The following is a 23,706-nucleotide window of genomic DNA, read 5'->3' as shown; positions in this document are numbered from 1 at the left end:
TTGTCCTCTTATCTTCTCTCTTTTGGCCTTCCTTCAGACCTGTCTAATCCAGGGCTTCTTAATCTGACTTCCAGGAACTTGTTCTTTTTCAATATTTTGAGAAGCTCTCCATTTTAATCCTGTGTGTTTTATTTTGTGCATGTAAAAACATTATTCTGAAAAGGGGTCTCTAAGCTTCACTTGAATACTAGAGGACTCCAGGACACAAGAAAAGTCCAGAGCCTCTAAACTAGGCCAACTACATTTTTTTTTTTTTTTGCTGAGGCAAAGTGACTTGCCCAGGGTCACACAGCCAGGAAGTGTTAAGTATTTGTCAAATTTGAACTCATGTCCTCCTAACTTCAGGGCTGGTGCTCTATCCCCTGCACCAACTAGCTACCCCCACTCCATTTATTTTATAGAAGAGAGAATAGAGACTTTGGAAGGTCTAGACATGAGAAAGTCCCAACCCCACAGTTCTATGACTGGAGCAGGAACCAAAGCTCACAAATCCTCTTCCCAAGAATAAAGAACAAACTCCCTGAACAAGCAGAGGGTGTCTCAGAGAATAGAAATGGGCTTGAGGAAGGAGTATCTTCAGTGGTTCAGTTCAGAATATGTTCATAACTGTACCCAAAAAGTTATCAAATTGTATATACCCTTTGATCCAGCAGTGTCTATACTAGGTTTGTATCCCAAAGAGATCATAAAGGAAGAAAAGGGACCCACATGTGCAAAAATGTTTGTGGCAGCCCTTTTGACAGTGGCAAGAAATTGGAAACTGAGTAGATGCCCATCAGTTGGATAATGACTGAATAAGCTATGGTATATGAATGTTACGGAATATTATTATGAGAAATGATCTGCAGCATGATTTCAGAGCGGCCCGGAGAGACTTACATAAATCTATGCTAAGTAAAATGAGCAGAACCAGGGGATCATTGTATATGGCAACAGCAAGATTATATGATGATCAATTCTGATGGATGTGGCTCTTTTCAACAATGAAGTAATTCAGGGTAATTCCAAGAGCCTTGTGATAGAAAGAGCCATTTGCACCCTGAGTGCAAAGAGAGAGAACTATGGAAACTGAGTGTGGATCACAACATAGCCTTTTCACTCTTTTTGTTGTTTGCTTGCCTTTTGTTTTCTTTCTCTTTTCCTTTTTGATCCTTTTCTTGTACAGCATAATAACTGTAGAAATATGTATAGAAGAATTGCACATATTTAACATATATTGGATTACTTGTCGTTTGGGAGAGGAGAGGGGAAAGGAGGGAAAAAATCGAAACAAGATTTTGCAAGGGTGAATGTTGGCAATTATTCATGCATAGGCTTTGAAAATAAAAAGCTTTAATAAAAAATAAATTTCAGAATATATTCACAACAATTCCACTTGTACATACTTTAAAAAAAACTATTTTAAGGGGTTTTGGGGAGGTATATGTTTTGCTTTACAACATGACTTTTATGGAAATGTTCTGCATGACTTCATATATGCCTTCTCATGGGAAAGAGGGAAAGGAAGAGAGAGAATCTGGAACTGCTAGCAGAGTCCAGTGAAGAGAAGATTGGCTGAAAAGGATGAATATATCTGACAGTTCCTCTCTGTGTGACCATGTACACACAATTTCCTCATCTGTAAAATGAACGGGTTTAGTTTAGGAGACCTTGAGGTCCTAGAAGTCCTACATCCACCATCCTGTGAAAGAATAAATCCTTTGTATTCTGATGGAAGTGGATTTCTTTGACAAAGAGATCTAACTTAGTTCCAACTGATCAAGGATGGACAGAAGCAGCTACACCCAAAGAAAGAACACTGGGAAATGAATGTAAACTGCATTTTTGTTTTTCTTCCCGGGTTATTTTTACCTTCTGAATCCAATTCTTCCTGTGCAACAAGAGAACTCTTCGGTTCTGCATACATATATTGTATCTATACTGTGACATATTTAACATGTAAAGGACTGCTTGTCATCTAGGGGAGAGGATGGAGGGAGGGAGAGGAAAAATCGGAACAGAAGTGAGTGCAAGGGATAATGTAAAAAATTACCCTGGCATGGGTTCTGTCAATAAAAAGTTATTAAAAAAAAAAGGAAAGGAAGAATAAATTCTTAAGAGGAAGGGAAATGAGAGAAGAAAGTGTGATCTGACTTGTGTTCAGATTAAGAGAAAAGGAAGACGTCCTAATCGCTGCTTTTACCTAAGCTATCCCGGCTCCGCCTGTCAAATTCCTGACCTAAGCAGTTCCTCTCCAACATCACCACCAATAATATTGAACATTTCTGTAGTGTTTTAAGGTTTGCAGAGACACCTGATGCTCACATCATCATCATTAATAATAACGAGCATTTATAAAATATTTACTATGTGCCAGGTACTGTGATAATTGCTTTGCAAATATCTCAATCACGCTGTGAGATAGATGCTATTATTTCTTCAATTTTATAGATGACAAAAATGAAATTGACTGCAGCTAAGAGGCTTGCCTAAGGTCAGGCACACGGTTAATAAATAAATGTTTGAGGGATGCTGATTTCAAGTCCAAGGTTCTATCCAAACATGCCTCCAAGCAGCCTCCTGCGGACGGCACGTGGCAAAGCGCCTTGCGGGCATTTTCTCGTTTGTTCAACAGATATAATTATGCACTCTCATTTATTAATCAGTTTCTATTCTGCCTTCATAGAGCTCACACACTAGGAGGGAGATTAGGTCGGAGATTAATTTCCGGGGGAGTTTGGGTCGCTAACGATGGAAAATTCTCCGTCTCTGTCTCTTTCTCTGTCTCTTACTCTCCCTGTCTTTCTCTGTGTGTCTCTTTCTGTGAGTCCCTCTCTTTGTCCCTTGTCTCTGTGTCTCTCAGAACAGGTCAACCTACTCAGCGAGGTGTCTGGAGGCGGGGCCACGAGGCAGTGACCTCGTGGTGACCCTGCCCCGCCCCCTGCCCCTGCAACGACCTCTGCTGCTCCTCTGAGTAAGGGTCCAGTCCCCGCAGCCCAACAGGCCCTCATCCCGGAGAACCCCCGCAAATCTCATGCGGACTGGGGCCTCCGCAGTCGCAGAGTCCGTGCGGTCGCTGGGCCAGGTCGAGGCCTCCTGCCGGACCGCTACCGAGACGGCGAGTCCTCCCGAAAGCCTAGAGCGGCGCTGCCGGATTGGGCACTGGAGGTGTGGGCTACACTTCCGGTCCGTGCTGTCTGGCCCCCCGAGGGAAAGCGATTTGGGGGCTGCAGGTCGGTCCGCTTCTGTCTCTGTAGTCGGGGCCCGGCGCGGAGGGTGAGTCCCGCTCGTGCCCGGGCTAGCAAGGGAGGGTGTATCTGAGGGATTTTCGCCCGCCTGTCACTTTTTACAGTGGAGGAAACTGAGGCTGGAGGAAGAAGGGGATGTCAAGAACTGTTCTCTAGAGACTGGACGGAGGAGACCTGGGTTCAAATTCTGCTCAAAATCACTGTGTGATCTTGGCCGAGTCAGCCCGTCTCCGGACCTCAGTTCCCTCATCTGCAGAATGGGACCAATACCTGCCCCTCCCATTTTACAGAACAAGCGCTTTGCAAAGCCCTTTAAAAACTCGAACTCCCAATATGATTGCCATTCCTGTTAAACTGGGAAAATAACTCCTACCTCCGAGATTATGAGATCAAAATACGTGCAAAGTGCTCAGCACAGTGCCTGGCACACAGTAAGCGATATCTAAACGTTAACTATGATTAGGATAAAATGAGATCACGTTTGTAAAGCAGTTTGCAACCTTAAAAGCACACCATAAATCCTTGCTAGGATTATTTTTATCATTCGACGTTGCACCCTGCCTCCTTGGCCCCATCTCCAGCGGCCCCTGCCCTGATGCTGCATGCACTCCCACACTGCCCTAATCTCCCTTTCTGCGTCCCAGTGGTCCCAGGCTGCGCTCTCAAAGGAGATGGAGATGGCTGCGCTGGGAGCAGGACCCGAGTTATCTACTGCGCCTGCTCAAGTCAGCAATTCCCTGAGCACCCGACCCAAACCTCTGTGTCAGGAGATTCGGCTCCCCCTCCACGACCATCCCCATCAAGGTACTCTCTATCGGGGGTCTGCACCCTCATTTTCCTTCTGAATTTAGGCTTTCCCCTGATCTTAGAAATTTTATGCCTTAAAGCTTGCCTAAAGGAGAAATTGAGTAAACCCAGCTAGAGCAAGCTTCCATTTCTGGTCACACCTGAGGAGAAAGGACTATAACGACCACTGTGGATATTAGAGCAGATTCTTCCTTAGTCACAAGAGTTTTTGAGGGAAGTCTCAATAGACGCTAATGACTGGTGTAGAAGAAAAACTAGGAATCGTAAACACTAAGCTTTTCCAAATCACTTCTCTCTGGGTGGATCTCCTTTTTTTTTCATCTCTGAAATAATAAGTACTCAAGCAAATGAACTCTAACATTCTTTACAAATGTTACAGTTTGATAGTAACTAAATAGAAATAACATTTTAGCAGCACAAAGCTCTAACATTCTTTACAAATGTTACAGTCTGATTCTTAGTAACTAAATAGGAATAACATTTTAGCAGCACAGAACAGCTTCACAAGGTTAGGGTGGAAATAGTTCTGTTTTATGGTAAAATTGGGATTGGTTCCTGACCTATGTTAGCCATGCTGATTGGTCTTCTAAGTGAATTTGAGGTCAGTGAATATGGAAGCAAAGAGAGGAACTCTCATTATAGTAGATGCTAAAAGGAGGTGGATGTGGATAGAGACTTGTCCTTTAATTCAGGATCACAAATTATACAATTAAATTGTAGATTCTTTACATCTTACTATATCAGAAAATCACTCTTTAAAGAACTTCAACTGACAGCCTGCATGGTTGTGTTTATAATTTGGTATGATCTGATTCCATTATCTCTAGCAAGATTATTTCCTTGTTACCCAGTGAATTCATAGAGAAATTGAAATCTCTCCCTTTAAGTTCTTATTTTCCTTCAAGAATATCTGATTTCATAAAATTGTAATTAATATTAAATTATCCAAAGATACTTAAAGACACTACAGTTTATTTTCCTTATTCTCACCTGTGGGTCCCATGATAACCCTGTTGTTATTGTTCTAGCCTTGTTCCAATGCTGTCAAGAGCTAGGTTTAGCCTATTAAGCTCCTGAATATCTCTTTGATGTCACCCCATCTCTGCCAGAATGGGCTAATAATAAAAGTAATCTTGAATGACTTAAGTCCATTCAGAAATAAGCTTCTATACTATCTGGACTTCTGGTTTTCAAGTTCTAGTCAGCAAATGTATCTCTCTTTTCTGATACTCTTGTAGTTGTTGGATCCATTCAAGCCAGTGTGGAAAGACTATTATCACCCTTTAGAATAACTTTGCCAATTCTATGAGTAACATCACTTAAAGGAAAAATTCTGTAATTCAGTAATTATAGAATAACCTCTTTGTATTATTTTTCTTTTTTTAATTGTTAAATTTAGTTTTCACACATTATGCAAAACTCCAGTATATTTGTCATTCAATCCTCCGTAACATATAATACCTTAAAAGAGTTCAGTAAAATAGCATAAAAGAGTAATTGCAACTGTATGTAACCTTGGTTTATAGCTTATGGAAAGTACAATATGTGCAATAGTAATTCTATTGTCCAACAGTTTTGTTCTGAGTTTTATTGACATATCAAGTTGACTTTATTTACATAGTTATGGTAACTGTCTATTACTTGCTCGACTTTATTTTTGCTAACTATCGTTTCATGCAAGTCTTACCAAATTTCATTTTTATCTTTTCTTACACACTAATAATCCATTTACATGCTGTCATTTGACTAGCTATTCCCCAGTCATGGAATGTACAGTCCAATAACCCCATTTAGATGTTTAATACTCTTATATTTGATTCATGTGCTATTAGGTGCTTGCTTTCTATCGTGATACTCTGATAGACAAACGAAAAGTACTAGAAGTGATTTTTGCAAGCCCATAGAGGATAATAAGTATTCAAAGTTAATTACATTAAAGTTTATGATTATTTAAGAATGCAAGTATGGTTGTATTAATCATTGCACATTTCCTTAGCAGTTTAATATTTTCAAAGCACTTTTCTCAAAACAGTTCTGTGAGGCCTAGTTTATAAATGTGGAAACTAAAGCTTAGAGTAGTAAAAGAGCTTGATTAGGGTCTAAAACTTTGGTACATGTTGACCCTAGGACTCAATCCTAAGTCTTTTGATTTTAATACTCTTACCATTGCTATTGTTATTTGTCCTTCATTCTTGAAGAGAATCATGACATAAGGGAGGTGACGTCATGACATACAAGTTAGTTGGATTTAATAGAGCTGGCCCAAAAACTGAATTAGTCAATTGGAAAACTCCTTCCCTCCTGCTTATTTGCTTCCTTTCTTCCTTTCCTCTTCTCCTTCCTCTCTTCCTCTCTCCCTCCTCTCTTTCCTTCCTTCCTTTCCCTCTCTCTATGTAAGGTATACCCTTACCCACAGATGTATTTTTTCCTATTAGATCTCTGAATCCTCCCAAGAGATCTTGGGGTCTCCTGGACAGATTTCTTTCTTAAAGACCATGTCTTTAATCAAAATCACTCTGATTTTCCTTGGTTAGCCACCAATAGGTCCCAGGTCAAGCTCCATTTAGTCATTATTTGGATCCTAATTGATTCATATTGAATATAAATTGCAGTCATTTCTGCTTTGGCCAAAAATCCTGAGGATCTTCCCCTCCTGGATTTATTTATTTAGATATATTTGTCTATTTATTTGTTTACTTATTTATTTTGACTAAATGAAAGAGGAAATTCTTTGCTTCAATTGCTAGCTAACCTTAATCACTGAATGGGTGTGGCCTCAGTTAAACTGAGACTTTTGAAGATCTTAGCTTACAAAAACCAAAGTCTCCCATTGCATTCAGGGTCATCTTCAGTCATTCTGATCTATATCTAGTCACTAGGTCCAGATGGCTCTGGAGGGGAAAGTGAGGCAGGTGACATTGTACAGCCCTCTCTCAATTAAATCCAACTATACTGTTTGTCATGGCATCACTTCCCTGATGTCATGGTCATCTTCAAGAATAAAGAATGAACAACAATAATAATCAACTTTTAGAACTTAGCAGGTGTGATTGGTTATAGTATGTCATTTGTAATGTAAAGCTGGCTTTTCAGACTGGCTCTTAAGAGAAAGGATGTTTAATAGAAGGTTCTTTTGCATTTGAAAAAGCAAGAATTTTTCATTCATTTTTACAAAACTTCCACCTTTTCCTTAAAAAACATTCCTACCTCAAGACTGTTTGAAAGTCTTCCCTCTACCTTTTTTCTCCTTTTTTCCAATTTTTTTCTCATTTCTCATCAATGAAAATTTTCTTTGGGTTAAAAACTTTTAGTCCTACACCCATTACTGTGAATTAGTTTAAATCAATTCCTTGCTTCCTAACTTTTATACTAGCTTATGACCTCATACCCTCAGATATCATTTCTTTGTCAGAGAATATCTGAATTATTACTTTATAATATTATGGGAAAAAGTACTCTGTGAACTTGTAAGTTGTTATCAAGGCAGGACTTGTTCTTCCAGTTAACTATCTTCTGTTTAACTTGTGAACAGAAAAGGACATTCCCTTGAAAGAGCACGGGCCCAGGATGTTTGGGAGACAGAGAAGATAGCACAAATATACTCGGTAAAACAAGGAAGATATTATAGGGCAATGACAGAAGACTGCCCTGTCTCTCAGACTGGTCGCCAAACTCCTCTCCCCTAAAGCAACAGTATACTTCCCAGTTTGTCTTAGATTGTCCCTTTCTCACCTTCCACCTATTCATGTAAGCATTTTGTTTGCCATCTCTTGCCATAAAAGGCAGAGTTTATGACATGCAGAGGGAATAAGAGAATATACATTCATGCTGCCCTCATAAAACCCAGTCAAATGGTATTTCCTTATCCCGCAGATAGAATATTTCCCATCCTCTTCTCCTAATATGATTCAGAATCAAAGGCTGCCTAGGTGAAAATTCCTTTCTTCTCTTACTGCTCATATTCCTCATCACCATCCTTCCTGAGGCCCCATTTTGCTCTATGCATTCATTCATCCTTTCACCTTCTCCTTTCCCTCATTCTATTACGAATACATTTTGCTTCATTTTAGAGCTTTTCCTGGCATGCTTCTCCAACTTGTTGCACTCACAGAACCTGGCTCCTCTTCCAGAAGACTTGCATCCTTGGCCACCTTCTACAGTACTGGATGCCTTTTTTCTCATGTCCCCACACACAGGCTAAGAAGAGGAGTATGCAAACTCTTTTTTTTTTCTTTACTGACTCTTTCACTCTGTCAACATCAATCAGCAGCATTTCCTCCCTTGAAGTTTGCTCCATACATCTGCATCCCCCTCTGTGCACCCATTCACAATTATCGGCTGGCCCCTAGGCTATGCTGCCCCCTTTCTTATGGAAGTGAATACCTGTTTCACTTTCTTCTCCTTATCAGCTTCTGATTTACAGACAGCTGATCTACAGCTTCTGAAGTACAAGGCACATGTTGATATCCCCTGAATCCCTTGGCTTCCCTATCCTCCAAGTTCTGGTGACATGCACCTTCACTCTAGCTCTGCCACACACAGGTTTGTTCACTCCTTGACCTTATGATCTCTCATAATTATTCTGCGTCCATAATCCAGAGCAATGAAATTCTCCTCTCTTACCACAGCTTGTCAGCCTTCCATCTCTCACTGCTAAATCTACTTTACAGTGACCTAAATAAATCAGGCAATGTTTGTCTTCCTGCTACTGCCAATATCCTTAAAGTAGAGAAAGTTCCTTCTTAGAAGAAAAAGGAAAGAGGTGGAATTGAGGAGAGAGCATTCCAGGCATGGGCTAAGGAGGATAGTCTTCAGAGTTATAGCCTGAGCTACTGTTTCCCTATTACTTCTGGGTTAATAAATATAAATTTCTCTGTTCAATACATTTGACGAGTGCTGTTGGTTCAGCTTTCTAATGGGTCTCTCTCTTTTTCTTCTATAATCCATTCTCCACATAGCTGCCAAAGTACTTTCATAAAAGCACAAGTCTGACCATTTCAGTACTTAACACAAGGACCTACTCCCAGGCTAGCTGTCTTGAGGCATCATAGACGCTTCATGTGTGAAGAGAAATGAGGAGACATTCTGTTCTGGTCAAGGATGATTGGTGCAGAGAATAGATTCAAAGCCCAATATTGTCTAGAGTGCATATCTCCTCAAAATCTTGCATTCAAGATACCTCAAGCACAGGCTGTGGAGGAATTGCATTAACTATCCATAGTTCCTCTGCAAAAGTTGGTTTGGTTTGGTTTGGTTTTTTACAGACCAAGTACATTTCCAGCTTCTTGAATTTCTGGGATGGCAGAATGTATGCCATGGAACATCCCTACTTTTAATTACTAAAGGCCAAAGATCTATCTAAAAGTGCCCATTTGATAAGTATTGCTGAGCCTATTATATAAACAGAATGTATTATAGGCTTTGAGGACCATGAAAAAATAGGCCAAATTGTCTCTTCTTTCCAGGTTCTCACAAGAAAGTTGGGGAGACAGGTAATAGATATATAAACCATTTAGAAAACAAGGTATACTATAATCTAGTCCCAGAAATGTTAAAGGAAGGAGTACAAAATGGAGATGAGTAGCTTCCTGTCTCCATGGTGTCATCTCAACATAGACAAAGCCTTGAGCCAAAGCAAATTTGTGTTTTGCTTTAGTGTGATGGGCTATTCTCAGGATAGTGTGACTATAGAAAAGGGGTTCCAGCTTCTCCACCCATAATCTTTCTTCTGGAGTTTTCAGCCTTCTCTTGTGGACCTCAATTCTTCCTCCAAGAAGAGACTTTATAATTGTGATTTTCTGTGATTATACATGATTCTCTGTTAGTAGAGGGGGTGTCTCCAGGAAAGGCCACACAAGGACTTGAGTAGCTTTTGCTAGGATTTTGAGAATGTCCTGGCTTTTTCTGAGCCTTTCTTCAGAAGCCACAGATACAGGCTTGACTAGATGAAGGGACTTCTGGGGACAGAGAGGGGAAGAGATGAGAGGTACAGCTGCGTATGTGGAGTTCAGGTAATAGTGGCTCCTGTAATCATAGTAGATTTCATGATTGTTGGGGGGAAACTGGAGAGAAGGAAGGGAGTAGGGGAGGTAAAGCTTTGTTGAGTAAGACTCCCTACAGGTGATTTTCAAAAGAAGAGTGAGCATGATAAGCAAAGGGTTCTGTGTTTTCAGCCATCTCAATTCTCATTTAACAAAAGCTTTTCCCAAAGACCTTGACTTCAAGTGTCTTCATGGTATCATGAAGCTTTCTTGCACACCCAGTTACAAGGGTTAACAGTATGACACACAGCAGGCATGCAGTGGCAGTAGTTCTTAGGTTATTGAATTTCTCTGATCCCTTACAGAGGATAACTGGGGAATCTGAAGGTGAAATAGTAGGAGAGTGACAAGAAAGACTGGAATCTTCCCTCTTCTTCCTCTCATGATTCTTTTTTCTTCTCCCAGATGCCCTTGACTATCCTGTTCCTGCCCATCTTCCTGATTGGAGCCTTGGAGACCAGACAATAGTAGCAGAAGCTTTGCCAGCCAAGCTCCAGGTGAGCTTTGTTTCCTGAAATCCCCCTGCTGCTCTGGTACCTTCTTTGTGTTAGAAGGGAGCGTCTGCATATGTCCATCATCCCCTTTTCATCTATGCACTTACCAAATGGTTTATTGATACTGATGACACACTGTGAGTACAGAGAAGCTACTCAGTACATTCTCTTTGCTAGGAGACTCTGGGATGAGGACTTCTCTATATACTACTCCCTGATAGTCTGGGCTCTTTTCTCTGTGTGTGGACACATTTACCTGTTTTCTTTGTAGCATATCCCATGCCAGACTGCTCCTTTCCCCAGTAAGTGGTTTCTAGACACTGGCTTTCCCTATGCCCAAGAGTCAAGCACTAATAGTCTTCTGGACTCTGTTGTTTCAGGCATCTCTGATGTTCAAGGATGTGGCTGTGTACCTCACCCAGGAGGAGTGGGGCTGCCTTGGCCCTGCCCAGAGGGGCCTCTATAGGGATGTGATGCTGGAGAATTATGGGAATCTAGTCTCATTGGGTAAGGCTTCTCCCTGAGATGCAAATCTAAATTTCTTGGATTCTTGCTTTGTAAATAGCCTAGGAATGAAAAGGTGTGTTTGGATTTGGGCTTAAGGTTCAGCAATCAGATATTCCTGGAGTTTTCCAAGTTTAAATACAGTGTCTTTCTGTTTCCTAATTCCAATCCACAAGTTTATCTGTTCAGAGCAGGAAATGACTAGTTCTCTTGATTTCTCCCTGAGTTTATTTTTTTCCCTATCATCTGAGTTTTCTCCTAGGCCCAGAATTCTTTTCCAAGAATCCAGTGTGGACATGGCCTAGAAATGGAAGTTTCCCACTCTCTTAATCTAGAAAGAACATAGAGGTTATGATTGTTTGTCCCCAGATCGCCAACTCCCTGGCCCACTTCCCCAAAGGGAACACAGTTCTGAGGCTCCTTTAGAGATAGGCCTTTTTATCATGACCTTATGGGACATTATCTTAATGTATAATTTTAAATTATCTTATGACAACCTTTTCTTCTTATTTGCCCCATACAGACCCCAAGGGTTGGGACTGAGTTTAGGACAATGGTGGGTGTCTGTGAAATACTACCTGGAGCCATTTTTTCCCTCACAAAACAGGATTCTCAGTATCTAAACCTGATGTGATTTCCCAGCTGGAAAAAGGGGAAGAGCCATGGGTCCTGGACTCACATGGAGGTGGAAGGAGAGAGATCCTGAAAAGTGACTATTTAGGTGAGTGAATGAGCTCTAATTCCTTTCTTCTATTACTAAACATTTCCTGTGTACTCATCAGGGTACTAGACATGGTTGTTTGAGCTAACTTATCTCTCCAAGGCTAAGTAAATCCTTAAACCATGCTACTTGCTTAAGTTACTCTCACTTTGTAGTTATTGTGAAAGAGCTCAGAGGAGTTATCTTCTGCTTCCATCTCTTTACCACTCATCCATTTGGCAAAAACCTTGTAATCTGGCTTCCCACCCAACTCTATTAATATTTTTCTCTCAAAGGTCATCTTTGACTTTTTTATTTTTTAAAAATTATCTTTTTTATTGATATCTTTTGCTTTTATCCCACAGCTGTCATGTACCTCCTAGTCTGTTTTCTTAACTAAATACTCCTATATTCCTTCAGTCATTTCTCATAAGACTTTTACCATGCTGGTTGCTCTCCTCAGGAATACTTATCAATGTCTTTCTTAAATTATGGTTCTCAAGATGAACACAGTGCCATGGATGAAGTCTGACAATGCAGAATACAATGGGACTATCATCTTCCTCATTCTGGAAGCTGTGTTCATCTTAATGCAGCCTAAAATTACATTAGCTTTTTTGATTGCCACATCATACTCATAACTCATGTTGAGCTTGAAATCCATTAAACTACTCAGATTTTTTTCCAGAATCACTACAATCAAATTGTCTTTCCCATCTTGTACAAGTGAAATTGATTTTTTACCCAGGTATAACATATATTCATCTCTTGAATTTCATCTTTTTAGATTCAGCCCAATCCTCTTAACCTGTCAAGATCTTTTTGGACTCTGACTCTGTCATATAGCATGTTAGCTATCTGGAATAAAATTTCCCCTTGTTGATTTCTCCACCTTTTGAAGAATGAATTTATTATTAAAACATGTAAAAAAAGTTATTAGCTGCCTCTCTATTTTGACAGAACTTTAGCAAATGAAGTCCCTCATCACTATTATATCATGCTTCTGGGCCAGACTTGTGACCTGTTTTCCAAAATCATCATCATCAATTTCCTCTTTCCCAGTATTTTGTAATATACTCCAGTGACAAAATTGTTTTCTTTTTTCCTTACATTGATTTTTACTCAAATACTCTTTTCCTTTGGTCCCTTTATTTCTTCACACAAGTGTACTTTCTTAATATACAATGCTCCCTGATTACTAAGTTCCCTTTTATCTATCCTGTTTCTCCTGAATAAAGTATACTCATTCCCAGAATTGGGCTTAAATTTCAATAACACCTAGTGTTAAATTTCCTTTCTTGCATTAGCACTCTTATTTCCTTTTACTTGTTGCCAAAATGTTAGGCAAGTATGTATAGACATCCTGAAGCCAGGGATTTTACTACTAGGTTCCTTTGTTATATTTCATATCCTCTGAACCTATCTATATTATCTAGATCATATTGTGCTATTGTTATTCCCATTTTTAAATGAGAAAACTGAGGCAGACAAAAGTTAAGTAATTTGCCCAGTGTTATACAGTTAGTAAGTGTCTGGGGCCATGTATAAATTCAGGTCTCCATGACTCCAGGTGCAGCTTTCTATTCTCTTTATTACCTAGGTAGGTATCCATTTTGATGATTTTGGGGATTTTTTCTCTTGTGTCTTAGATACATAGGTGAGGAAAACATACTTCTCTGAACTAAATTAATAAATAGCCATCCAAGTAACCCTAAATGGAAAATCATCTATAGTTTCTTTCCCTTGCTCTTCTGGATGACTTGAATCCCAGTTTTGCTCCATTCAACCTATGTGACCTTAGGTAAATCACTTAATCCCTCTAGACCTATTTCCCACCTGTTTCCCATCACTAAAATGTGGGTGTTACCAAATAGTTTTGATGGTCTCTTCTGGTTTTAAAATTATGATATGATAACATTGAGTCTGTAGATATTCGGCTTTTCTTCATGCTTTCTTCAGATAATTTCTTCTATGCTTCCTCCCCCTAGTTCCTGGATTTGATGGGATTTTGTGCCAAGCTTACAAGGATAAAATTTGAAATTTCGACCTTTTCCCTTTGCTTTAAAAAAAAAAATGGGGAAATGTTTTTGTACTACTCCTACAGTACCTCTCTCGTTTTCTAGGTCATCAAAGATCACTAACAAGAACTCAATAATCACTTCCATAACTTCGTTCAGCAGTTTGTCCTGGTTTTGTGACCTGAACTCTTTGAGGGCATTTAGAAGCATTTCTATCTTGATAGGACTTAACAGAACTTGTACTTAGTAGTCACTTTGAAAAAACTGAAATCTCTTCTAAACCATTATAGTGACACTAGGAGAGAACTTTAGTGAAGGTATTAAACTCATTTTTTTTTTCTTTAACAACTTTAGGTTATTTTAGTTCAACAAATAATTTATTGAGTACTTGCTATTCAAGTTTCAAATAACATATAAATAAATTAAATGACTTGCTTATATGTTAATAAGATAATTTGTTCAATAAATATTTCCATGATTACATAATAGGTAATTTCTTGCACATAAAAGTTGTTTCTTGTTTACAGAATATCTAAGAAAGATGTATACAGTAAGACTGCCTTATTTATTATTCTTTCTTAACCACTTTTATGATCATCACTTCCATAGTCCCAAGAACTTATGTTATATTTCCTTGCTTCTTCACTTGGCTTGTTTCCTTGAACACTTGTTCCTTTGCTATATAGGCTTTCCTTATTATGTGCCCCATTAGAAAGTGCCTTTCCCCCTACTTTGGTCCTTTGCTCCCCAAGAAAACTACCCTTTCTCATTCTTTCTGCAGGTTATGAGGCTAGTATTGAAATCAGTCAGCACCATACTAGGAGATATTGTTTCATTAAGTTTTTCATCTTCCTGCCCCAGTAATTTGTCTTCAGCCAGAATTTTTTTTAAATGACATTTATATTTTGTTTTGTTTTCAATGTTTCAGATTGTGAGACCAAAAGTAAAAAGGAATTATCTCCAAGGCATAAAATATCTGAAAAAATGGAATTACAGGGAATAATACTGGGAAGATTTAAGAGACCTGAATTTGAAGAGTCCTATAAAATAGAGAATCAATTAGAAAACCATTGGGAAAAACCTGTGATGGGAGCCGTAAGGAAATCCATTTCTCTGGACAGAAATTGCAAGCCAATGACAGTGATCTTGAAAACTTCTGCCAGAATAAGAGGTCAGGAATGTAATGAGTTTGGAAGGTGCTCACATCTGACTTCAAAACATGTTAGACATCAAATAGTTCCCAGAGGTGAAAAAACCCATCAATGTGCAAGTTGTGGCCAAACTTTCAAAAAGAATTCAGATCTTATTAACCATCAGAGTGTCCATACAAGAGAGAAAGCTTGTAAACTTAATATGTATGGAAAAATGCCCAGTCAGAATTCAATTAGTATTGAACATCAGCGACTTCATAACACAGAGAAATCCTATGAGTGTAATGAATGTGGAAAAGCTTTCAGCCAGAACAGAACACTTATCAAGCATGAGAGAATTCATACCACAGAGAAACCCTATGAATGTGATGAATGTGGAAAAACTTTTAGTCGCAATTCTATCCTTACTAAGCATCAGAGGATTCACTCTGGTGAAAAACCCTACAAATGTAATGTATGTGGAAAAGCCTTTAGTGCCCGTTCATACTTTTTTCAACATCATAAAATTCATACTGGAGAGAAACCCTATGAGTGTAATGACTGTGGCAAGTCCTTTAGTACTAGATCATCCTTTATTCAACATGGTAAAATCCATACTGGAGAGAAACCTCATGAATGCCATCAGTGTGGGAAAGCTTTTAGTCATAGTTCTAATCTTATTCATCATCAGAGGATTCATACTGGAGAAAAACCCTATCAATGTAAAGAATGCGAGAAAGCCTTCAGTAGGCACTCACATCTTATTCAGCATCAGAGAATTCACACTGGAGAAAAACCATATGAATGTAATGACTGTGGGAAAGCCTTCAGTGCACGGTTATCCCTTATTCAGCATCAAAGAATTCATACTGGAGAGAAACCATATGAGTGTAATGAATGTGGAAAAACATTCAGCTTAAACCGAACTCTGATTGTGCACCAAAGGATTCACACTGGAGAGAAACCCTTTGAGTGTAATGAATGTGGGAAATCCTTCAGCCAACGCTCACAAGTTATCCAACACAAGAGAATTCACACTGGAGAGAAACCATATGTATGTAGTGAATGTGGAAAATCCTTTAGTGCACGTCTATCTCTTATTCAACATCAAAGAATTCATACTGGAGAGAAACCATATGAGTGTAATGACTGTGGAAAAACCTTTAGCCAGAAAGGTCACCTTATTCAGCATCAGAGAATTCACACAGGAGAGAAACCCTATGAGTGTAATGAATGTGGGAAAGCCTTTAGTCAGAGCTTTAATCTTATTCATCATCAGAGAACACACAATGGAGAGAAACCCTATGAATGTAATGAATGTGATAAAGCATTCAGTGTGCTTTCTTCCCTTGTTCAACATCAGAGAGTACATAATGGAGAGAAACCCTATGAATGTAATAAATGTGGGAAAGCTTTTAGTCAGGGTTCACACCTTATTCAACATCAAAGAAGTCACACCGGAGAGAAACCCTATGAGTGTAATGAATGTGGGAAAACCTTTGGCCAGATTTCAACCCTTATAAAACATGAGAGAACACATAATGGTGAGAAACCTTATGAATGTAATGAATGTGGAAAGGCCTTCAGCCAAAGTGCACACCTTATTCGACACAGGAGAATTCACACTGGCGAAAATCCCTATGAGTGTAATGACTGTGGGAAAGCCTTCAATGTACGCTCATCACTTATCCAACACCAGAGAATACATACGGGAGAGAAACCTTATGAGTGTAATGAATGTGGAAAAGCCTTTAGTCAGCACTCACAGTTTATTCAGCACCAGAGAATTCACACTGGAGAGAAACCTTATGTTTGTAATGAATGTGATAAATCCTTCAGTGCACGCTTATCACTTATCCAACACAAAAGAATTCACACTGGAGAAAAACCCTATGAATGCAGTGAATGTGGGAAATCATTCCGGCAAAGCTCTCATCTTATTCGACATCAGAGGATTCACAGTGGAGAGCGACCCTTTACATGTGATGAATGTGGAAAAACCTTCAGTCAGAGAATAACTCTTATTAGTCATGAAAAGATTCACAACAGAGAATAATTTTATGAATGTAACTCACATGAAGAAATATTTAGTATGCACTCATTTTAAATTCAGCTTCACAAAATTCACACTAGGAAGTCACATTGTGAATGTAATTTGAGAAAATTCTCTTTGCACTCACACAAAATTTTGCATTATAAAGCTTACAGTAGAGAGCAATACTGTGAAAAAACTCACTTCATGACTTTTTCTACAAATTTAGCACTCAAATTTTTCACACCCTTCAATAAGTTAATCATAGAACTTGTATACACTGCCACCTGGTGGCAATGAGGTGTCTAAATTATGTATTCTGATTTCCCAGGTATGTGCCTTCCTTGTGATTCAAAAAGTGGCTTTTGGCTCAAGGCCTCACAGATTTAACCATAAATTAATCCATCACTTATAGAAATAGAGTCTAACTATGGAAATTGAAAAATATGCAACTTTAGTAAATAGTATTTAAAAAGAATACAGCAAATTTTAGGACATTCTTTAATACAAATATCTATATTCCATTCATTGTTATAACTAATTTCCCCTTCTTTTACCATTGAACTTATCTTTAAAGAAAAAGTACTGGGCTTATTTCACTCAAATGTTTGTTGAAAGCAACTTAATTCTTTTTTGTTTAGTTCAGTTTGCTTAAATAATTCTATAGAATATGAGAATGTTTTGTGTAGTTCTACCAGAATTCATAGCAGTTGGTGTACTTATCAAATCTTCAGGTAACATTGGGTGAAAGAATCAGAATCCAGAAAGATCCAATAACCAAAACTATGAGTTAACTCTAAAGCTGAAATTAAATAGAGATTAATTGAAAACCCTGCATAGAGGTTCAAAAATTCAACTCTATGAGCACAGGATGAATGAAATCTTGCTTTAACAGCAGTATATGTAAAAATACCTGAGTGTCTTATTGCACTGCTGCTGCCATTGTTGATGTTTGTTCTTCATTATCAAAGAGACCATGACATGCAAGTGAATTAGATTTGAGTGAGGGACAGCTGTCCAAGGTCACCAGTTTCATTGTCTCCTCTGAATCCAGTGACCAGATGTAGATCAGGAAGACTGGAGATGGTCCTGGGGCAGTGAAAGACCTTTCAATATGAATCACTATTGTGTTAGAGTAGCCAGAAAAAGCAAATATAATCTTAAACTATATTAATTTGGCATTATGGTCAGAAAAAATTGATGGCACCTCTGTCTTCTGCCCATCATCAGAGAACACATAGAATATAGTGTTCTTAGACTATTTTAAATATTGCATTATGTAAGAAGAGGTGACTTGAAACCATGTTATCTGAGAAATAAGGAATCTTAGATTTAGAACTAAATCTAAGGTCACATAGTTCAACACCCCTCCTCCCCATTTCATATATCTAGACATAGGTCTACAGATGGGAGATGATATGTTCAGGGTCACACGGGACAAGGTTGGTGTTTGAACCCAAGTTATCCTCTTTAGATCCAGCCTTCTTTCGTTACACAACCTCTACCTGTGAACAGAGAATGTTTAGGCTGGGGGAAAATATAGGATATGAGAAGAAAATATTATTACTGTCTTAAAATATTTGAAGAGCTGTCATGTAAAAGAAATTTATTATTCTTGGCCCTGGAAAGCAGAACTAATATCAGTAGTTGGATGTTATAGAGCAGATGTCAGCACAAGGAGTAATTTCCTTCCAATTAGAAAAAATTCTGTCCCAAGAAGTAATAGGTTCTCCATATGAAAGCTGGATAGCCACTTGGTACAGATGATATAGAGGAAACTTGTTTTTGGATATTGGTTGATTCTGTGGATAATCTGAAAAGTTAGATGAGAAAATATCTTATTTCATGTGGAGGTGGAAAGAGACATGGGAACTTCTATATACAGTCAACACAAAGATAGCATGTTGCATAAACTGGCATTAACACATAGTTTTTATATTGGAAATTGGTTCACTATGTTTTGAGTAGCAAGTGGAAGAAAGAAATTGTAACAACTGCAGCATCCATGCAGCAATATGACATGGTAGAAAGAGCACTGGGCTTAGAACTGGCAGATCTAAATTCAAAGCTTGACTCTCACACTTCTTACCTCTATGAGGGAAAGTCACTTCACCTTCTGATTTGTTTATTCATATGTGATATATAGGTGTCACTTATATTGCAGGGTTATAAGCAAAGTACTTCATGAGCCCAAAGGACTATGAAAATTAAATTACACACACACATAACATTAGTACCTTAAACGTAGAGAACCAAAGACTGGCCAACATCAGTTTTTCTCATTGAACAGGATGCAAATTCTACCATGAGGGTAGGGTTCTGGTGATTTAGCATGATACTCCTGAAACTGCTCGTGAGGACAGTCCTCTCCTCCTATCCCCATCCCCAGCACACTGATTTTACTTTTCTTCACTCACTGCTAAAAGTACTCCTGTGTGGAAGTCCCCACTTAGATTCCTCCTCTGCTACTACTTCCCCAGGTATATGTGGCCTTAAATCCTATGTGGTACTTCAGTTTTGTGGGTTATAATGTGTTTTGCAGACCTTAAAGGACTACATAAAGGTAAGCCACCATTTTGCTGATAAAGGGGCTGTTCAACAGGTAATTTTCATCTCTTCTGAAGCTATAAGTATCAATATTCTGAGGGTCTTAGTTATCTTGGCATATCTAGCTTCAATTCTATTTTCTTGCAACTGTATCCTTAAAGAATTTGTCCTGGAGCTCATAATGACGTTAGGCAGTTGTTTTTTACTCATTCCACATAACTGTCACATGCTTTTGGAAGAAAAAAAAGCTTACAGCCCAAGATGGATGAAAGGAGGTAGAAATGAAGGTAGTACTTAGGTAGCAAGTTGTAAAATAAGGAAGTGATAAATAATTACCTAATCCTGAGATCATTAGAACATCTGAAAGCAACTCCAGGGATTTTGATGCTCTAACTCTCGGAAGCCCTAGAACAAAGGACAAAGGACTGTTAAGATTAAGAGGGATTCAGGTTAGATTAAGTTGGGGGAAAAAAGTTAAACAATTAATGAAGGAGCTATGGTCAAAAAAGCACTAGATTTGGAATTAAAATATTAAAGTTAAGATTCTAACTACCTAATAAAATAACTGGCATGTAGCACGTTAGGGCTTGCAAAGTGTTTTAACATCCATGTGAGCTAAGTATTATAGGCATTAATAACATTCAAGTAGCATTCATATAGCACTTTAAGGATTGCAAAGCATTTTACACAAATATTTGATCTTCACAAAAACCTTGCTTGAAGTTAGGTACTTTTATTATCTCCATTTTATAGAGAAGGAAACCAGGACAGGTAGCTTAAGTGACCTCCTCAGGGTCACATAAATAGTGAATATCTGAAGCTGGATTTGAATTCAAGTCTATCAGACCAGCATTCTATTCACTGACACCTCTCTGACATTACATATGAGGAAAGTTAGGTTTATGGAGACTGTGATTTTCTTTAAGATACTAGGATTTGAATCCAGGTCTTTCTGATTCTAAATCCTGTAACACTCTCCACTACAGCACTGAATCACCTCTATGACTTTAGGCAAGACATTTACTCCAGCCTTAGTTTTCTAATTTACAAAAGGAATGGGGTTGGATTACATGATTTCTGGAAGGTTCCACTTTTATATTTTGCATACCTTGAGATACACCCAATATATCTTAGGTAAATTCTTTCATTAGAAAGTTGCTCTAAAGCAGGAATTCTTAACCAGAGTTTTGTAAATTTTTTTAGATGACAGTATAATTAGTTTTATTTGTTATCCTATACATTTTATTTTATTCATGTAAAAACATTTCTAAATATGTGCCCATTGGTTTCACAAGGCTGACAAAACATCATACTAAAGCATTTGCTTTACTAGTTAAACTCATAATCTCAGATTTCAAAAGTTTTCAGAGGCAGAGCCCTAAACTCAAGCACAAAAATTGAACAATCCTTCATCAAAAAAAAAAAACCTGAGCTTAGCAATTGGTAAGAATAATTAAAATAGGAAACTGCCAGATAGCTGACCAGTGGCCACATTCCCAGCAAGTTCTTTGATGTTTCTGCACCATCATCCTATTTTCTAGGTCACTGATCTCATGTCAGACATAAAAATTACTAGTTATAACTTCTCAAAAGTTATCTCTAATTTGTTCTTGAACTGGAATCTTTCAGGGGGTGGAAAGCTCTACATTTTCAGGCAATTCATTTCATTTGGGCTCCTGTACTCTATTTGGAAACTTTTCCTTAGATTGAAACAAATGCCCCCACTGTAGCTTCTACATATTCCTTCTATTTCTACACTTCAGGGCCAAGCAGAATAAGGAAAAAGTTGTTCCAATTTAAATATTTCTTTAAAAGATAATTTAAAAGGGAAATTTTTCAACCATCCCGATGGTTTTTGCTCTTCTACGCAGACTGGATGGCCATGGTATTAACAGATTTCAGCAGCAGTATACCTTAAGAACAGGAGCAGCCACTTAAATGACATTTACTTAAGGTGTCCAAAAGTCCAACCAATTTAATCTGTCTTCATTCAAAGCCCTAAAAGCTTCATTCTCAGTTGCAAGTTTCTAGTTAGACTTGCCCACAGCTATTAGAACTGCCAAGAAGAAAGGGAATACTCAGGGTCTCCGTGTCCTTTTTCTTTAGTTTTTTGTTCCAAGATTCCATCTTGCCTTCCCAATAAGAGGCCAAAAAAAAAAAAAAAAAAGCAAAAGCTGGTATTTGGATCATAAATCCTGGAGACAGCTACCCAATGAGGAGGAGCTATTTTTAATGTTTTATTTTAAAATTATTCCCATTCTCTCTCCATCTGCTCTTCTTAGCTCTGACTTCATATACAAACAAGGCTCAATTTACTTAACTGAAAAAAGTCTGTCAGTTTTGTAGCTTTGCAATGTCTCTCCTTTGTATTGTGTGACTGGAATTTTTTCATTATCTCTTGAGTGTTAGATTTTGTCATATTATTCTTAATTGTTAGAAAATTGATAAGAAATGGACTCTTTGCGATTTCCATCTTTATTACATTGCTTAATTGCAATGTCAAACTTAATTGTATTGCATAATTATAATTCCTGAAATTTCAAGGACTAGAAAACTGGAAACTTCTGTAAGTGGTGCAACTTGGTTATATTAACCTAATATGAAACTGAATTCTCAGTTTAGGGATAGACAGAAGAAACTGATCACAAAAGCAAAAGCAAGAGCTCCATATGCTTAGAATGTCAGGATAAGGAAAATTTATAGTCCTTGCACCACTCACAGCCATAAGGACCTTAGGGGATGAAGAAGAGATCCTTTCTCTAACTCCAAAATTGTAGAAAATATTAAGGGCCCTAGAGGATTATTCCAACCAGAGAAACCAAATGGATTCATTTGGGAGAATACTCAGGCTCCAAAAATGAACATGAGACAATCTGAATCAACATTTCCAGATTCTTGTTATGGTCAGTGATATAGCCAAAATAATTACCTTCCTACTGATCATGCTTCATGATCCCATAAATGAAAACTTTCCAGCTGAAGCCTAAAGCACTTAGAGATAGTGGAAATTAGCATCTATTTCTTAAAGATCTTTGGTAATGTTACAGAATAGGGTTGTAAAAACGTTAGGCATTACATTTCAAAAACTAGGAAACCATTCATTATATGTCTGAATTAAAGCCAAATGGAACAGTTTCCATGAGCAATGGTAATGCAGCTGGAAGGGATCCAGTGGCCTTTAAGCAGATTAGAAAGAAGAGACAGTCCAAGTGTTATACTGACATCTCCATTAATATTAAAAGAACCAAAGAAAAGCTTTCCAGGAAATTCTGAGAAGTCCTGACCCTGCCCCCATTTTGGATAGATCCTAGAATATCCAGGTTGGTGTGAGAAATAATCTTTACATTGCTTTCTCCACTGAGACATAAGTAGTTAAATAACAATTAACACTATCCAAAAGTGGATTGCAATAATATAGATCTTTACAGATAAAGAGAATTACAACCCTATTGATCAAACAAATATTAGACTACTTAATGATGGAAATTTTTGCCTGGTGTTTTAGTGGGAATCTCTTAAAACTTGTCTTATTACTATGCTCTCTCAAAACTACCACAGTTCTCACTCTGCTTCTCCACTCCCATGAAGGAAGGATTAAATCAAGACTAAACACACCTTTAAAATATTGTACATGCTCTGTGTACTGTGTTCTCTCCTGTATAGTATGAAGACTTTAATATTATACTGTATTATTGATTTAAAAAGGTGTTTACTAATTAAGTATCTATCTTCTAGAACAATTACATACTCCATTTGGGAGTATGACAAAATGGAAATGGTAACTAATGGTTAATATTTGTTATTATTCGGTAGTGGAAAGGACATTTCTTCCCTTCATGTAGGATAGTCATCTAACTGTTCTGTCCTGGTAGGAATCATATCTGTAGTAACTATAGGCATCACATTTTTAAAAGGGCAACAATAAGTTTGGAGAGTGTTCAGGAGAGAGGCCAGTTGCAGTGGACTTGTGATGAAGGGAGCCATCTGCCTCCAGAAAGAGGACTGTGGGGATAGAATATAGATCACAACATAGTATTTTCACCATTTAAAAAAATAGAGAAAGATAGTTTATTTTTTAATTACATTTATTTATTTAATTATCCCAGATTTATTTTCTCTCTATTCCCACATCCCCCTACCACATAGCAAAATAAAACAAAAAACCAACCCTTGTAACAAATATACATAACTAAACAAAACAAATTC

At 38.0% G+C, this 23,706-nt stretch overlaps 2 protein-coding genes and 1 pseudogene across 2 annotated transcripts; 2 read left to right on the top strand and 1 right to left on the bottom strand.

Moving 5' to 3' along the window:
- Positions 1-23,706, bottom strand: part of LOC127544676 (ribonucleoside-diphosphate reductase subunit M2-like) — a 681,272-nt pseudogene that overhangs the window by 221,117 nt on the left and 436,449 nt on the right.
- LOC127548041 (zinc finger protein 3-like) lies at positions 3,342-11,093 on the top strand. The gene is made up of 3 exons (XM_051975200.1): positions 3,342-4,031; positions 10,481-10,572; positions 10,950-11,093. Exons 1-3 carry the CDS (start codon positions 3,830-3,832, stop codon positions 11,091-11,093), a joined length of 438 nt encoding a protein of 145 aa, XP_051831160.1. The 5' UTR covers positions 3,342-3,829.
- LOC127544663 (zinc finger protein 252-like) lies at positions 11,688-21,673 on the top strand. Its single transcript, XM_051971416.1, has 2 exons — positions 11,688-11,794; positions 14,720-21,673. Exon 2 carries the CDS (start codon positions 14,776-14,778, stop codon positions 16,975-16,977), a length of 2,202 nt encoding a protein of 733 aa, XP_051827376.1. The 5' UTR covers positions 11,688-11,794; positions 14,720-14,775; the 3' UTR covers positions 16,978-21,673.

Source organism: Antechinus flavipes, chromosome 1 (genome assembly GCF_016432865.1).
Source record: "Antechinus flavipes isolate AdamAnt ecotype Samford, QLD, Australia chromosome 1, AdamAnt_v2, whole genome shotgun sequence".
NCBI classification, from domain to species: Eukaryota; Metazoa; Chordata; class Mammalia; order Dasyuromorphia; family Dasyuridae; genus Antechinus; species Antechinus flavipes.
Note: the sequence above shows the minus strand (reverse complement) of the source record. Positions and strands in the feature narration are given on the sequence as shown.

Bases quoted from the DNA above. Each gene is read 5' to 3' on its own strand.
- LOC127548041 (XM_051975200.1), top strand. From the start codon at position 3,830: ATGCACTCCCACACTGCCCTAATCTCCCTTTCTGCGTCCCAGTGGTCC. The intron at 4,032-10,480 runs GTACTCTCTATC...TTCTTCTCCCAG, and splicing joins CCACGACCATCCCCATCAAG to ATGCCCTTGACTATCCTGTT. The intron at 10,573-10,949 runs GTGAGCTTTGTT...CTGTTGTTTCAG, and splicing joins CTTTGCCAGCCAAGCTCCAG to GCATCTCTGATGTTCAAGGA.
- LOC127544663 (XM_051971416.1), top strand. From the start codon at position 14,776: ATGGAATTACAGGGAATAATACTGGGAAGATTTAAGAGACCTGAATTT.